General features: G+C 42.1%; 1 protein-coding gene across 1 annotated transcript in view; it reads right to left on the reverse strand.

Annotated features, from left to right (window-relative positions):
- Nucleotides 1–216: 216 nt before the first annotated feature.
- Nucleotides 217–15,763, reverse strand: part of LOC111229245 (ATP-binding cassette sub-family A member 1-like) — a 41,489-nt gene continuing 25,942 nt past the window's right edge. Inside the window, exons 13-49 of the mRNA XM_022755486.1 lie at nt 14,756–14,964; nt 14,485–14,661; nt 14,163–14,385; nt 13,663–13,884; nt 13,250–13,454; nt 13,005–13,118; nt 12,700–12,874; nt 12,447–12,578; nt 12,213–12,352; nt 11,978–12,115; nt 11,636–11,865; nt 11,237–11,309; nt 10,883–11,085; nt 10,687–10,738; nt 10,428–10,541; nt 10,021–10,169; nt 9,707–9,831; nt 9,194–9,292; nt 8,831–9,020; nt 8,593–8,687; nt 8,461–8,493; nt 8,243–8,348; nt 7,865–7,939; nt 7,050–7,219; nt 6,758–6,935; nt 6,507–6,622; nt 6,272–6,416; nt 6,034–6,157; nt 5,783–5,912; nt 5,438–5,621; nt 5,083–5,189; nt 4,711–4,852; nt 4,354–4,488; nt 4,121–4,224; nt 3,895–3,987; nt 3,204–3,447; nt 217–3,106 (exon numbers count right to left, since the gene is read on the reverse strand). Of these exons, the coding sequence (XP_022611207.1) occupies nt 2,963–3,106; nt 3,204–3,447; nt 3,895–3,987; nt 4,121–4,224; nt 4,354–4,488; nt 4,711–4,852; nt 5,083–5,189; nt 5,438–5,621; nt 5,783–5,912; nt 6,034–6,157; nt 6,272–6,416; nt 6,507–6,622; nt 6,758–6,935; nt 7,050–7,219; nt 7,865–7,939; nt 8,243–8,348; nt 8,461–8,493; nt 8,593–8,687; nt 8,831–9,020; nt 9,194–9,292; nt 9,707–9,831; nt 10,021–10,169; nt 10,428–10,541; nt 10,687–10,738; nt 10,883–11,085; nt 11,237–11,309; nt 11,636–11,865; nt 11,978–12,115; nt 12,213–12,352; nt 12,447–12,578; nt 12,700–12,874; nt 13,005–13,118; nt 13,250–13,454; nt 13,663–13,884; nt 14,163–14,385; nt 14,485–14,661; nt 14,756–14,964 (5,295 nt within the window). The 3' untranslated portion in view covers nt 217–2,962. The remainder of the gene's footprint in view (nt 3,107–3,203; nt 3,448–3,894; nt 3,988–4,120; nt 4,225–4,353; nt 4,489–4,710; nt 4,853–5,082; nt 5,190–5,437; nt 5,622–5,782; nt 5,913–6,033; nt 6,158–6,271; nt 6,417–6,506; nt 6,623–6,757; nt 6,936–7,049; nt 7,220–7,864; nt 7,940–8,242; nt 8,349–8,460; nt 8,494–8,592; nt 8,688–8,830; nt 9,021–9,193; nt 9,293–9,706; nt 9,832–10,020; nt 10,170–10,427; nt 10,542–10,686; nt 10,739–10,882; nt 11,086–11,236; nt 11,310–11,635; nt 11,866–11,977; nt 12,116–12,212; nt 12,353–12,446; nt 12,579–12,699; nt 12,875–13,004; nt 13,119–13,249; nt 13,455–13,662; nt 13,885–14,162; nt 14,386–14,484; nt 14,662–14,755; nt 14,965–15,763) is intronic.

The following is a 15,763-nucleotide window of genomic DNA, read 5'->3' on the forward strand; positions in this document are numbered from 1 at the left end:
GTGAAAATAGACACACAATCGCATGCACAATCTAGAAACTCATAGTCATCAGCACACATTAACACACACGCCCAAACATACCGTAAACATATCCTTTGTTCAGTCAGTAGCTACAAACTTCCATTAGACAAGCCCACATTAGCCTTTTATTTTGTATCTAGCACTCAACTACACAAAACTACTAGGGCACAAAAATGATCAAATAAGGAGTCATCATTCAAAATGTATGAATCTTTTTATTTATTAATGTAAAGAGTAGCTATACACAATGGGTAACAGACTGAAACTGTTGTTTAATACTTAAAAATGTAAACAAATAATAATATAGACCACAAAAAGAGAAAGAAATCACCACCTTTGTACTGTTCTGCATTTCTCTCTTTATCTCACTACTGTCTCTACTTTTTACTCATTTCACTCGTTTCTCTCAATCACATGTAATCCTTTATTCTGTTTCCAGTTTCAAACAAATCTTTTAATGCAGTGGTGTAGCTTCGATTTGTCTGAATCATGTCTGTGTTCCAGTGCAGAGATTTGCTTTTTAAATGTCTTCTTGCCATGTACCCAAATCCCTACCTCTACATGTCTGAAACAAAAGGCTGTTAAGCCTGTAAAGTGCTCACATTTAACAGAAGGGTTAGGTGGGTTTTGGCTCAAACCCTCAGTGTTGGTATCAGGGTAAGCCTGAAGCCACACAAGTTATTAGATCCCAGAGATAACGAAAACCCCTTCCAAGATTTTGTATGACACGGAGCACCCGTAGTAACAATATATCATCATTTTAAACCCTGGATATTATGATTTTTTTTTGGAATATAAAGCCTTGCACAACTCTAATTGACGTGGTCCCTGTTTATGTGTAGTCTGGCTTTTTGACTAGCTCTGGAAACATAATATGTATCTCAACCTCATGTGTAAAATCTGAGTTACTGACAGTACAGTTAACTTCACTGTGGCAGCGTATTAATGTGAACTGACAGAAAGATTAGAATTTGGCAACAACACTAGAAGACAGAAACAACATGTAGTCTAATGAAGACTGAATGACAGAGCACATGTATCACATAATATGTGCTTTAAGTTTTGAGCTGCTGAAAATGAAAAGAGGAGGATTATTGTAAGTGAGCTGATAGAAAAAAAAAAAAACTGAAATGAAATGAAAGCACAACTTAAACTTCACAAAACAGTTGCCTCCTCAAGATTATGCTGGTTGATTAAAGATACATATTCAGTTCCATTTTGGCACAGATACTTTTTGTTCACTCCACTGGTAACATTTTTTTTTTTTACTTGACATCACACAATTGCTACTGTACATAATATCCACATCGCCACTGGCTCAGGTCTGAAACACTCCCATCATGCCCTCACACAGCTCATATGTCTAAAAGCATATGTTACTGGAAGAGGTGCCAACTTTAGATCCCATACAAGCACAGTAGCTGTGAAACTGACCCCTCCCCTTGTATGGGATCTACAGAATTAGCTGCAAGAACATTTTCATCTTCCATCAATATCACATTTTTTACAACAGGATTTGGATGTAGACTCCACATGTATATATATGCGCCAGTAATCCAACAACAGTGAAGCAGAGTTCAGTCCTTTACAAGCTGACGGCATGCTTTGGCACACACACATAGAAGTGCTGATAGTCAAGGTGTGTTCGCCAGTGGGAAGCATGCAACATGTCCAATGAACTTTCGAAAACTCTTCAGCAATCTTCGGCTTTCTTGTGTCCGCTTTGATTAGCCCTCAGTTCCGCTTACAGAGGACAGGGCGAGGAACAACAAGCCAGTACAGGAGACTGTACATCGTGTACAGACATCAAGCAACCACGTTCATTTTTGTTTGTTTTGTTTTGTTTTGTTTTGTTTTGTCTTATGACAATAAAGGACACAGATTTCCAAAAAAAAAAAACAGTCATGTTTTCATTCATCATCTCAACAAAAAGCTCATTTTTGTGCTTTGATGTCTGTTGGTATCTGTCTTATACATTCCTTGGCAGCCTACATACATTGTTGTGTTTGATGGAGTGCTCAGATTCCTCTCTCCACCATGATACAGTATAGGCACTGTGCTGGACAATGTCAAGGACACCAAGAACAACAAATAAAAAAGACAACTTGGTTATCAATCTTAATTGTTATCCAAAAAAGGAAAAAAAAAAACTTCATAGAGGTTATATTTGTCAAGTAGAATTAAGTTATCTTAAAAAAATCTAATTAGTAAAAATTAATATCTTGCATGATAGCATGTTTCTGACTGAAATCACTTGGATTGAAAATGCTTTTATAAGATCACTTCCATTACAAAACAACTGCGCTTGGTAACGAAGTGAGATTGAGAGAAGTTTGACCCTGAATAAAAAAGTAGTCAGCCAGTCCATCTTTTAGCAGTTGGCAGTGAATGATCCAAACTTGGTTGTTTGTTTTATGCTGCCGTGATTTCACGATACAGAGTAGCACGTACACAGCCCCACTGACTACTGCTAACTACTTCTAGGATTGGGGATTAAAAACTAGAGATATTTCCTTCTATCATCCCCGATGCCTTGTCCATTTTCCAGTCTAACACAGCATTATAATCCTGCTGTAGCTTCAAGTGTTCTGAGTCTTTTTCTTTCTCTCTGTCCACCCAGTGAAGGAGAAGCACCAGTCTCCAACCTTCACAGGAATATCTCCTCATCTTAAATATATTTATATATGTCTTGCATTGATTTGCATTGAGTTTTCATTGTTTCAGTGTCTGTCACGAAACCTGCAGTCTCTGCCTTTTCAAGAGGCTGTGCGCTTAAGTGCAGGTCCACTGAGAAATGATAACAATTAAAAAAGACTAAAAAATAGAAATAAAAAAAAAATGAACATAGTTCATCTCCCCCTCAGGTTAGTGGTCCATATTTTCTGGGGTCGGGGGAGGGTGGGTGAAGCATAGCAACTCCCACTGATGGTATGTTGTGGAATCAGACGCAACTCTCCCTTGTCTTGTTGTCCGTGAGGAAGGAGTTTAGCTGGGAAAAGTCCACTACCACAGCATCTCGCTTGCTCAGATGGACGTCTTTCAAATGGTCCTCGTCACTTTGGTCCTTGGCGAAATTTACAAACACCTGCAGGGGGGGAAAACAGGAGGAAAAGGAAATTACTCTTTGCTTAAGTTGAAGATGAAACCCAATTATGGTCAGAGCCTTGGGTACATTTGCTTACTTGGTCTAGAGTGGTCTGAGAGACTGAGTAGTCCTCTATGCTGAGCGCCTCCTTGTTCTTGGAGAGCAGGGAGAAGATGCGGGCGAGGGAGGTGAGGGATGAGGGCAGCTGGTACTGCAGCATGTTGCGGTGTTTCTCCTTCAGTGTGCTGCCTGGCAGCTCCCGCTCAATGAACTCCATCACTGGCCGAAGGTCTGGGTCTGGCCCCGCCACCCGCAAGATGATGGTGTAGCCATCACCAAACCTGATAATACAGAAAAGAAGGATATTTCATCAAACTGGAAAATGAAGATAACTTTTTTTTTATTTTTCATTTTCTCAGGACATTTCTTGGTGCTTGACTTTCACTTGTGATGTTTTTGCATCGTAAATCTTTGATAAGTCTGAGCAATGTCTGTCTATTGTGGCATTTATCTTTTCTCTTGCACGTGGCACCCTTCTTCTCTTTATTCACATCATTCTTGTGGGCTCCATAAATACTTTAACTGCTGCATGTTTATGTGCTTTAAACACAAAAGCACTTAAAAAAAACTGAAAAATATTTCTGTATTTAAAATTATTATTACTATATATGACAGTGTTGTAAATTATCATACTGTAAGACAGTTAGCCAATTAAAAATTTCTCATTTTAAAATTTCTTCTACTAAGAAAGTGTATGTGTGTGCTATTGCTCTGGCGTGTCTTCCTACCTGTTTTTGAGGTGCTGTACGCTGCCAAGACAGCGGAACCTGCCATTGACCATGATGGCCATCCTGGTGCAAAGTGCTTCACACTCCTCCATACTGTAAACAACGAGAAATGAGGTTAGTAATGTTGGGAAAAATACATAAATGAAACAAAAAATAGTTCATGGTGTGTTGGTAGACATAAATGTATGGTTAACTGAATGGATGTAGTTCAGATGGCGAGTCTAACCTGTGAGAGGTCAGGACTACAGATCGTCCCTCTTTGATGATGCTGAGGATGGCGTTCCATAAGGCCCGACGTGCTTTAGGGTCCATGCCCGTCGTTGGTTCATCCTGTGAACAGGAAACAACAGATACTCAGCTGGTGCTACAGGATAGCGTTGAACAAACAACCTGCTGTCTTTAGGAACCACTGCGGACCTGCTTTATGAAAAAAAATTGTTGTTGTTTTGTTTCACTAACCAGAAACACAACAGGTGGTCCTCCTATGAGAGCGATGGCAGTAGACAGTTTCCTCATGTTTCCTCCACTGTAGCTGCCAGCCGACTTGTCCACATATTTGACCAACCCCAGCTTCCGGATGCCCCACTCTGCCACCTAGTGGGCAGGATAAAGATTTCAGTGTCATCCATATAATATATAAATACACATATTTTTCATTAACATAGACTGAAAATGGAAAAACAAGACAACAAAAGTAGAATTGTCCGTTTAATATATATATATATATAAAAAGATCAGCAGAATAAGACTAACAGAGTAAGTCATAGATAATACAGTAGGTTTATGCATGTGTGTAAGTGTTTGTTTGTTGCTGACCTCGCAGACTTCCTTCTCAGGCACTCCTCTCAGGATGGCGTAGAACTCGAGATGCTCTCTGCCGGTCAGCAGGTCATTGATAGCGTCAAACTGAGGACAGTAGCCCATGTTCTGATGCACTTCATCGATCTCTGTAGTTACACTGGAGTGCGATGAACACAAAGAAGAGCATGATTACGTTTTACGGACAGCAAAAATATGTCAATATATTGTATTTTTTTCCCTCACAAATCAAAGAAAATCTGCTTGTTATTATCTCATTATTCCTATATCTTCAGTCAGACAGGCCGCATAGGAGATATATATATATAAATATATTCTATAACAAATGATCAGATCTATTGTTTCTTTTGTGGTATAACATGTCCTCACCTTTTACCAGCCAGGTAGGCCTCTCCACTGGTGACCACAGAGTCTCCTGTCAGCATTTTAAAGGTGCTGGTTTTCCCTGCTCCATTCACTCCCAGCAAACCGAAGCACTGCAGGAAAAGAAAGACAATATTAACCTCAACACAAGTGACTTTAATTTTCACAGGAATGTCTTCACTCAGTCTTACAAATTCATTGAATTAGCTGGTAATCTTTTTAACCCAATTTGAAAATAAACCAGGACATCCTCTAAATAAAACAGTTTCAACACTCAAACCCTTGTGTTTTCCTGGTGGCCTGGTCTAGATTCATGTGTGGCAGGTATTAACAGGTGTAAGATACTGTATCTGTATCGTACCTCTCCGGGGGGGATGCCAACACACAGCCGGTCCACTGCTGGCTTCTGTTTGCGCTTGTAAATCTTGGTAAGCTGCCTGAGCTCAAGGATGTCTGACTGTCCTCCTCCACTCAGGATCCTCTGTCGCTCTCTGGCCACATCCTCATCTTCTTCTCCAATAGGCTTCAGATGACTGGTGGAAGACCTGGAAGATCACAGGCAATGGAATGAGGAGAAGTCATATTTAAGACAGACTCGCCAGGGCAGACCTCATTTTAAGTATTTAGTTTTGAGGTCTTAGACAGGGGTGCTGTGTTGCGTGGAGAAGGAACTTTTAATGAATATCAAAGCACATGTATCACCCACCTGGCCTTAATGCAGAAGCGGTACTGAATGAGGACAGTGATGCAGAAGAAGACAACGCCCTCTATGGCCATTGCAAACAGGTTTTTTCCCACCATGTCCCAGGCCAGAGGGGAACGGAATCGGTTTTCACCTACGACAGAACCGACATTTCTGCACTTAATACTCTCGAACATCTTGTCAAAACCAATACAAGTACATTTTTTTACAGTAAGAATACACGGCACTTGTTGATAGAGGTCTGTTGTGCTTACCGAATCTTTCCAAAGCATCAGCCATTGCCTGATTCTTCACCATGTCAATCAGTCCTCTGCCCAGACAGAAGTGCGGGAAGATGAGGAACACGTTCTTCAGTATGTCGTTGATACCACCGATCTCCTGAAACAGGAGTGACGTCAACATTCACAGTTAATATTCAATCCGGTTTAATCATGCTGCACATTTTTGAATCAACAATCAATCCATTGACTGCTCCATTAAGACATTACTCACATTGCTCCCAAACAGCTCCAGTACAAATGTAGAGACGCTGCCATTGATTCCGATCAATATGTTTACGCTGGTCAGAACCACATAGGCCGTGCTGGGGATCTTAAAGAAAAATGAGGCTGGGTACATCAGAGGGGTGATCGACCATCTGGAAGGAGACACAAAGATCACTTTAGGTGAGAAGAGAAAATTATGAAAGAAGGAAAAATAAATCAAAGGGAACTTGAGTCAAACTCACCCGTAGAGCAGCAGCAGCAGAGCCAGCACAGGCAGATTGGTGGAGGAGACGTAGGCGTCTTGTTGGAAACACACAAAGATAATGATAACCAATGTGGCCGGGACGATGTAGTTGCACTGCAAGAGAGGAAGAAAAGGAGGCTTCAAGTGAGCTTTAAAAAGACCAAAAAAAAAAAAAATGCATTCTGACTTTTCTCTTTCATTTCTCATTCAGTTTGGAGAGGAACCAGTGGCAGAACTGGAGTTTCTTACCATATCCCAGACAAAGTTGGCCAGCCAGTAGAGGAAAGGCTGCACCCCACTGATGAACTGCATGTGTTTCGCCTTGTTCACTCTCTCCTGGATGAGGAAAACCACAAAACTGGCCGGGACAAAGGACATGGCGAAGATCACGCAGATGGACACCAGCACGTCCACTGATGTCGTCATCCTGAGTGAGAGAGAGAGGAGAGCGAATGAAGAAATGAGAATGAGACGTGGTAAATGTCATAGCAATGAGACAGAAATGAGATTTACAAATGTACCCCCATGTTCTAATACTCACAATGCGACCTGTGACAGCTGCTCCTTGGTGAGGTTGAGCGGATGATTGTAGGCAGTGATGCCAAACTTTGTGGGGTCTTCCCCTGTTGGCAGACTTGCCCGCAGGATGCCGTTGTTCATCACATTGAGGAAAGAGCCGATGCTGTGCCAGCCCTTGTTGTTAAACCAGATCTGGAGAAAAGAAAAGCAGATGTGACATTTTAGTCTCTGTAACCTCAGAGGAAAAAACAGAGCAGCCTGAAAGTAAATTACTAGCTTGGTGAACAGAGGAAAAATTGGAAGATTTTGTTCTTGAAAAGTGGCTCTGTTCCCACTAAATGATTGAGTCCCCCTTTAGCCCCATTTCTATGCCTTTCTTTGTTCGGTCTAAATGAGCTTTGTCTATATTCACAGGAATACTGCACATGTACTTAGGTTGTTACTATGGCATCCATCGTTTTATTGTTTGTTTTTATAGTTTTTTAGGTGGAATTTAAAGGAATATACTTATTCTGAAGCATTGAAAAAAGAAATATATGTTGCACAAGTGAGGAATAAAGAGTAAAAAACAAAAAGCATGAAATGTGTCAGCACTGTGGGGCCGAAAGCTATGCAAGTTTTTAATCTACGAAGTGAAGAAATTAGTTGTTATACAATCAAATTACACAATATGAATAGAATGAGTGATACATTTTGTGTCTACATGGGTGTAACAGTGGCATCACTGAAGGATTTGTTCAGGGAGGCTTGACAGTAATCTACAGAGCCATGTGACGTTGTATAACCTGTATGAGTGTGTGAGTGTGTTAGTGTGTGTGTGCGGGTGTCTGTGCTAACCTTGACGTTATTCTTGGTGTCCAGTCCTTGGATAAAACTGGAGAGACTGCGAAAGAAACGATCTGCTGCAGTTCCCTGGAGGATGGGTGAGGCAGAGAGAGAAGGCAAGTGGGAGAGAGAGAGAGAGAGTCTTCTTTAGTCCATGGAAAACTGACACTGTTCAAACCTACAATAACATGAGTCCATCAAATTTAATTTCACTACAGCTATAATTGCAAAAACATAAAAATGTTGAAATGATTCCCTTTATACAAGAGCTAGTGTCTATGACTGAAACTGCAGCAGTAAAATTTAACCAGTTTGCTTTTCCTGAGTAACAGGCTGCTACAGACCAGTTAAGTGTAGGATGTAAAACAGTACTGTAATGAAATCTCTAACCCTCTCCAGGCGGAAGCGTCTCCTTAGCTCCACGATTGCATCGTCAATTTCATCTCTGTTGGACAGAAGCTGAGAATTCCTGGCCCCCAGTGAGAATCCACCGTATCTGTGGAGAGCACCATCATTTTAATATCAGTGAAGGACACAGCTGAGCTGCACTCAGATCAATACTATTGATATACCAGTAAACTGAAGATGGAAGATATCTGATAATGTACCTGAACTCGTTGACCCAAATCTTGTTCTTCAGGCTGTAAGAGAAGAAAAAATATTTAACGGTTAACAATTCCTTGAGTGAGAAATGACACAATGAAGCCAGAATTAACACAAATATTTGAGATCAGCGTTACCTCTTTCCAATAATCTGCGCGTAGGTTTTAACCAGATAGTCTGAGATGTTTCTGCCAGTCAAATTCTGAAGAGTGTCTTTGTCACTGATCTTCATCTGGACACACAAACAGGCAAAAAACTTGATTAACATTTTTGTGTGTTTAAGAGAATATATTACTTATTTGAATTTTTACTTTTGTAATTTTGTGGAGTACTAACACTTCGGTTTTGACTTTATACATGTTTGGTGTCACCAACCTGCGGTGGTGGAAGTCCCCCAGCACCAGCTGGACACTCCGGCAGCATCCTCTTGCGCCCTTCGCAGCTGCACTCACACAGGGGAGACGGATTCTCCATGGTCCAGTTGCCTTTTTCAAACATGTCCTTCACACTTTGAGAAACTTGTGGGATCGACCACTCGTCCTCTACTGCAGTGCAGGACGTGTCCCTGAGTTGAGACAAGTTTATATTAAACTTCAAATTACCATTTTATGAGTGTGTGTAGAGTACGATACACTACTACTACTACTATATATATAGATCTACTCTAGATCTATATATTTCTATTTTCGACTTTTTCCTATTTTACATTAACAAAAAAAAAAACAAAACAAAACTCACGGTATGGGCTCTCCTTCCATGCAGCGTGTTCCAAATCCTGGTTTTTCTGTCAGAGCTCCCAGTAGTTTATTGGTGTGAGGATCGTCAGGTATGTCATTACTACGAAGACACAAGAGAACCCATTACATAACACAGAAGATGTTTATCCTGAGTTTCATAGTTTCTTCACAACTGTTATTGTGAATCCCTGTAAGGATTCAGTGCAGTTTCAGCACTTTTTCCTGCTACGCCAGTGAGTTTAAAATTTGTCAGTTAGGTAACGTGTGAATGTAAGTACAGTTAGGTAACCTTTTACATATTTTATCAGTTGTGCACTTTTTAGATGCAAACAACACATTTCTTTAGGGAAAATGTGCTTGTTCATTTCTTTTTCTTGACAGGACACGAGAAAGACTCGATTGAGGTGAACTGAAGATTAAAGAGTGGTTTGACAGATAACTGGTTAGCTATAGTTTTATTATTAGAATGATAAGTGGGTGAAAAGGAGGAAAGACAGAAAGAAAAAGATCTCACCTGATGAAGGTGAACTGCTCTCCATACATGCTGGGATCCAGAGCCAGACTGGGGTACTTTCCAAAGGGAGGAACAATCAGGCTGAACACCAGGGCAATACACACAAACACTGCAGGGAGAACGATCTGAAAAACAGCACCGTCAAGATTTATTACATCGAACACACATGAAAACTGTCACACCTTAGATTTACTGCTTCATTGTAACATGAAGTTGTTAAGAAAATCTTGCACGAATGATGCAAGGCAGAGAGACCCGTACAGTGGTTTCCTCTATATGTGCTGTGTGCGTATACGAAAATAGCACCGGCGTACCTGAGCAAAGAAGCCTTTCCTGGAGCGCCGAGCGTAGAGAAATCGTTTCCAGAGTAGTGCAACAAACTGCTGTCTCTTCAGACTCCAGCCTTTGACCTGGTACGAACCTTTGCCATCTGTTCCGCTGAGCCAGTCGGTCTCACGGGATTCTGTACACAGACGCCACGATACACATGAGCAAACTTGCAACATGATAAGTGTCTGTCCTGATTTTGTCACATTGCTAACAATAACTGTCTGTAAAGGCAACTTTACTGGCACAAAGCAACTCATTTTAACGCTTCACAACATAAATCTAGTTTAAAAACAAACTAAAATAAAAACAAAAAAAGAAAAAAACAATATATGAATGGCAGCAACAAGGCTGTTGCTATCATTGCACTGCATGCTGGGTAGTGCAGTTCTACCTGGGTCACCTTCAGAGTCGTTGAAATCGAAGTCATCCTCAGTGAACGGTTTCAGGCAGCTCTGGTGGTCTCCAAAGGCATGACGACGACGAGTCCTGGTTGGTACGACTCCATCTGCAGCCACAGGAGAGTAGACGAATTAATTTAACCCACTGCAGTTTCATGTTTTCTGTTTTGTTTAATGGTGATGTCCCACTACAACCTGTCGTTCAGGTGTATAAATATTATCGTGCAGACTGGAAAATCTCATAAATCTCACCTGAAAGCTCAACAGAGTCGACTCCACTGTCCTCGGCCACTTTGAGGAAAATCTGAAGAGATGGAGGACACAAGATTAAAACAGCGGCTAAACTTAAAAACAGATGGTGACTGATCTTTTAATTTACAGCCAACAATGGAAGGCCAACTGTGGAAGACCAGACAAAAAGGTCAGTCAGCTCTTAAGTGCTCATTACCTCTTCCAGGGTGGTATCAGATATTCCATAGCTGGATATTCCCAGGTCGGTGAGTCTGTCGTCAAGCTCGTGGAAAAGCTCCACAAAAGCTCCATCTTTAGCGGACTGGTAGGGCAAGACATAGGTGAGCTCATGGCCGAGATCCTCCACCAGGCGAGCCTCTGGGACATGCTTGAATATCACGTTGGAGATGAGGGAGACATCTGTAGGACAAGAATGGGCAGAAAGAGCGAGAGCTTGATGAGAGGGAATAAAAAACACTGACATCTTACATTTCTTGTAAAGTTAATTCTACAGGAGAAAGAAAAAAAACCTGTCCTCTGCTAAGGTAGCCAGTTTATTGTAGGTTCTTACCAATAGTGGTGGTTTCACTTTCCGGTTCGCTGCCCAAACCAGCATCTGAACTGCTCTCTGATACGCTGTCCTCCTGAACAAAAGACAAAAGAGGTAAACAGTTTAGTAAGACTAAATTAAACGTTTGATTGCTTTCTGGTAATAAATTATCCTTTCTATTTTTAACTCTTTGCTAATTAAACTCTCGAGTCTGGCGCGAGAAAAGTCTGTCACAAACTGCACGTGTTTGCTTTTGGGCACAATGTGAAAGAATGAAACGTGATGAACCGAGCGATTAATCAGACAGAAAAAGAACAAGCTCCTGTATTTTATGTCAGTATCATTACTGGAAATGAGACCATTTATTTTTCATCCTTCTAAAACTAATTTCTAATGTGACTTGTTACATCTCTTTTATACCTTCTCTGTTTTCTTGCTGTAGCAGACGGTGCTGGCAGAATTCCTGCAGGACTGAAGCGTCAGGTCGTAATCTCTCTTGACCAGGGTCAGGTAGTAGCCCGTCCCCAGGTGAGTCTTCAGGAAGAGCGAGGAGCCTACACAGCACAGCTTGCCGTGGGAAATGATGGCGATTCTGTCACCCAGGATGTCAGCCTCATCCATGTGATGAGTGGACAGGATGATGGTGCGGCCTGACGGGAGGGAAAAACACAGTCAGCTCAAGTTGATAGTTTCTGAGTGGTCTTTGACATAATGATACATAAAAATGAAAAAATTAAATATATCAAGTATAGTAGTATTCACCCTGTCTGTATTTAAGCAGCAGGTCCCAGATTCCCCTGCGTGCATAAGGGTCAACGCCAGCAGTAGGTTCATCCAGGATCACAACCTTTGAGCCCCCAACAAAAGCCAGGGCCACCGACAACTTCCTCTGCATCCCACCTACAAAGACAACAGGGACAAAAAGTTAGAATCACACCTTTCAAAATTGCCCTTTACACGGAAATGAAGATACAAAATTTAAAATAATCAAACTGACCGGACAGGGTGCTGGTGCGAGACTGTCGCTTGTGAGGCAGTCCAACGTCGTTGACAATCTGCTCCATCTCAGCCTTCACCTTCTCCTCCGGCAGCCCCTTCAGACGGGCGTAGAACCAGATGTGTTCCTCAACCGTCAGCCTGGATTACAGCAAGCCAAAAAACCACATGATCACCAGAGCACAAAGAGGCTACACGCATGCTAAGAATTCAGTCCCTGATACTGGACACATACATGCTGAAAAGTACGTTGTGCTGGGGACAGACGCCCAGATTCTGTCGGATGGTGCTCAGTTCAGTGCGGATGTCCTTGCCGAGGATGTAGGCTGTACCAGAGGTGGGTGGGAACAACCCCGTCAGGATTGACCTATTAGAAAACCAGGAAGAGACACAACAGTCAATCACAATCTCAACTGAGTACAAATTCCCTTAACTCCTCTCTTGGAGCGTTGTAGTTGTACTGTATGATTAAGTGTGGATTATCTTACATAGTTGTGGTCTTGCCAGCTCCATTGTGTCCGAGGAAGGAGGTGATCTGTCCTTCATAGAACCTCAGGGACAGTCCGTCTACAGCGAGCTTGTTTCCATGGCTGTAGACCTTCACTAGATTCTCAATGTAGACACCTGGGTCGATGTGGCCCGGTTCCTCCTCAATGCACACAGCTGTGGATAAAGTAAAGACAACGACATAAGCAAATGTTTGAAAAGACTTAACCCTTCACATGTGACAATGTTTCAGTAAAGGTTTTGTATCTGAATATTCTTCCATGAAAACAATGATTATGATTTGCACCTTCAGCATTGCCCTTCTTTGACAGAGGGGTGGAGATGTTCTTGTTCTCTTTCTCCCCACACCAGTACGTCTTAGTGAAAGGGAAATACCAAGGCCTGGGGATCCCATACTGACCTGGAATAGAAAGAATTGTTTTATTTTTATCTTTTTGCCCCGTCCACTAAAAAAACCTCAAGAACTCATAATACTAGCAACCGTACATCACTGATTTAGAAACACAATTGTAAACTTCGTCTGTGACTCACCAGGAAACACAGCTTCGATGTACCAGGTCATTATTCCATACAGAACGGCGTCAAACAGCATGAGGCAGATAGAGGTGGTCAGGTTGTAGCTGTCTTCCTCCAGAGGGCTGGCCAGCAGGTTCGACCACTGGATACCCACACCTTGCTCCTCAAACAGGGCAAAGTACTCACAGCCAAACCCAAACGCAACAGGAGACAGCAGACTCTGAGGGAAGAGCAGAGAAACCAGAGTTTAGTGGAGAGAAAAAATAACTCCATAATAACTTAATAACCACAGAATGCATGTAGATTTACAGATGTGACTTTTTGGGTATGTCCATCTGAACAAATACTAGAGACTTGCAACTCAGCAGCAACACTCAACACAAAATGCTGAGTATTCGCACGTGTATTATCAAATTCCTTCCACACACCACAACAACTTTTGCTCCAAAGCCAACGTAGTCTTGCCAGGCGACACACAGCACGTAGGGTAGGTAGAGGGTGAAGTAGATGATCCCACCGCAGGCAGCTGCCAAGTTAGCACGCGAGAACAGGGTGCTGATGAGGAAACACTGCATGATGGTTACTACGCCGAATGATCCAAGGAATAGAAACACAACACCCGGGTCGCTGTAAGGGAGCAGGTTTCCCATCTGAGAAGGGGGGGGGGGAGAAAGAAAAGCAGAGTTAAATTGTTTCCCGGTTACAGCAGTATGATATCACTTGTTTTCCACAAGATGAGGACATTTCTTGACAATGAAGAATTGTAGTCATGGAAAAACAAGAGTGACCATCAAGTTAAATGTTGAGTATGAACATCAGCGATGATCAGTGTGAATATGTCAATTTTTCCCCCTCTAATTTGTTGACATTCCTGTGTGATGATGCCTTTGTGCACATGTATGTGTGCTTGTCTAAGTCCAACACCAACCTTCAATAACATCACCAACAAGCCCGCGCTGATCAGCAGTGGGATTAAACTGCTGATGAACCAGCTGAGCCACAGGGTGCCGTTGTTCAGTCCCATGATCCTCATGGTCTCCTTGAGCCGTGCCTCCTTCTCGTACACAACGCCCTTGATGATGATGGCCACTGAGTACATCCATGCCAAGGTCATGAAGAGAGGCATCGAACGACTCATCACCCGAAGGAAGCTGTGAAAAAAAAGGTACGAAAAAATGAGCCACACATCCCGTCAAGTACCTGTAGAGGAAAAGATTTTTTTAGTTTTTCCACCCACACTGTTCACTTACATGTCATCAACGTAACAGGGGTAAGGCATCTGCTGAATGTAGATGCCCGTCTTCTCCTTGGTGCCAGTGATGGCTCTGATGATTCCATGCTCGATGACGTCCTGCAGGTAGGAAAATCCACCCCAAATGTACCGAAGGTCCTCGAAGGGGTCAGCTCTGGGACCAGGATCCCAATACCTACAATGCAAGATGAAGGTTAGAAGTCTCATGATGAAATAAAACTCTGAAAATCTGCAAATGATCACAGATTAAATAATAATTGGACCCTTACCCATCTTTAATCTTGTTCGTCCTCTCCACGTTATCAATGTCCATGCGGATCTTATAGTTGACATTGGGAGGCAGGTCAGTGCTGTTGCTACGGGCGATGTCAGGAAACACGATTCCTGCCCAAAATTTCTGGTTGTCCAGGAGACCCATGGACTTGTTGACCAATCGCTCCTCATTAGCTACCGGCTCCAGCTTGTCCAGGTTCACGCACTGAAGGAGGGAGAGGGGGTTTATGCCATGTGTTGATCAGTTTGATAAGAAAAGAGCATTAGCTGTTGTAAGATGTAAATGTCTAGTTAAAGAAGGATGGAAAAGGAAAACAGACAAGTGGTAGGATGTTTTGCAGAAGAATAATACTACTTAAAATGTTAATGTAAAATGGTCCTAATGGTGTTTTGAAGCTGCTGTTGTTTACAGAGTCATCCGCCTGTAGCTCATTTTGACTGACAGCTCTTTAACGCCTCCAAAACAAACTAATCAACGCTTACGCACAGGTCATGACAATTCCTCCTCAAACAATCACACCCTTTTCCTCACAAATATTGCTCAAAAGTTCTTAACAACTATAAACTTTATACACAAATTCATGTGACTTGGGTAGACAATGAGTAACCTTAGCACATTTTGTTTAGCTGATTTGTTGAGACCTCCTACAGATTAGCCTCTCACATATTTAGCTAACATAAGATGATTTATACCCCATCCCCTCATTCCGAGTGTGTGAGAAGCCATTGAGTTCTGAAGGCGTAATGAAAATACTGCATGAGCACTCCTAATGCTTACGGGCGCGACAGTCTTTTATGGTCATGTGAGGCCTTGACATAGTTTTTGGTGTGAAAAATGTCAGTTTACACACATAATATGATCCTCTTAAAAGGGGAGGCACAGTCGGTAGGTCAGTGGGTCGTTTGCAGTGTTGCTAGATGTAAACAGGGTCAAAGAAAATTCAGTGAGTTCAATATTTGTGTGACAAAGATACCTAACTGACCTAATGTTAGGGTTTAACATT

This window comes from Seriola dumerili, unplaced genomic scaffold, assembly GCF_002260705.1.
Source record: "Seriola dumerili isolate Sdu_G_001 unplaced genomic scaffold, Sdu_1.0 BDQW01000230.1, whole genome shotgun sequence".
In the NCBI taxonomy this organism is placed as follows: Eukaryota; Metazoa; Chordata; class Actinopteri; order Carangiformes; family Carangidae; genus Seriola; species Seriola dumerili.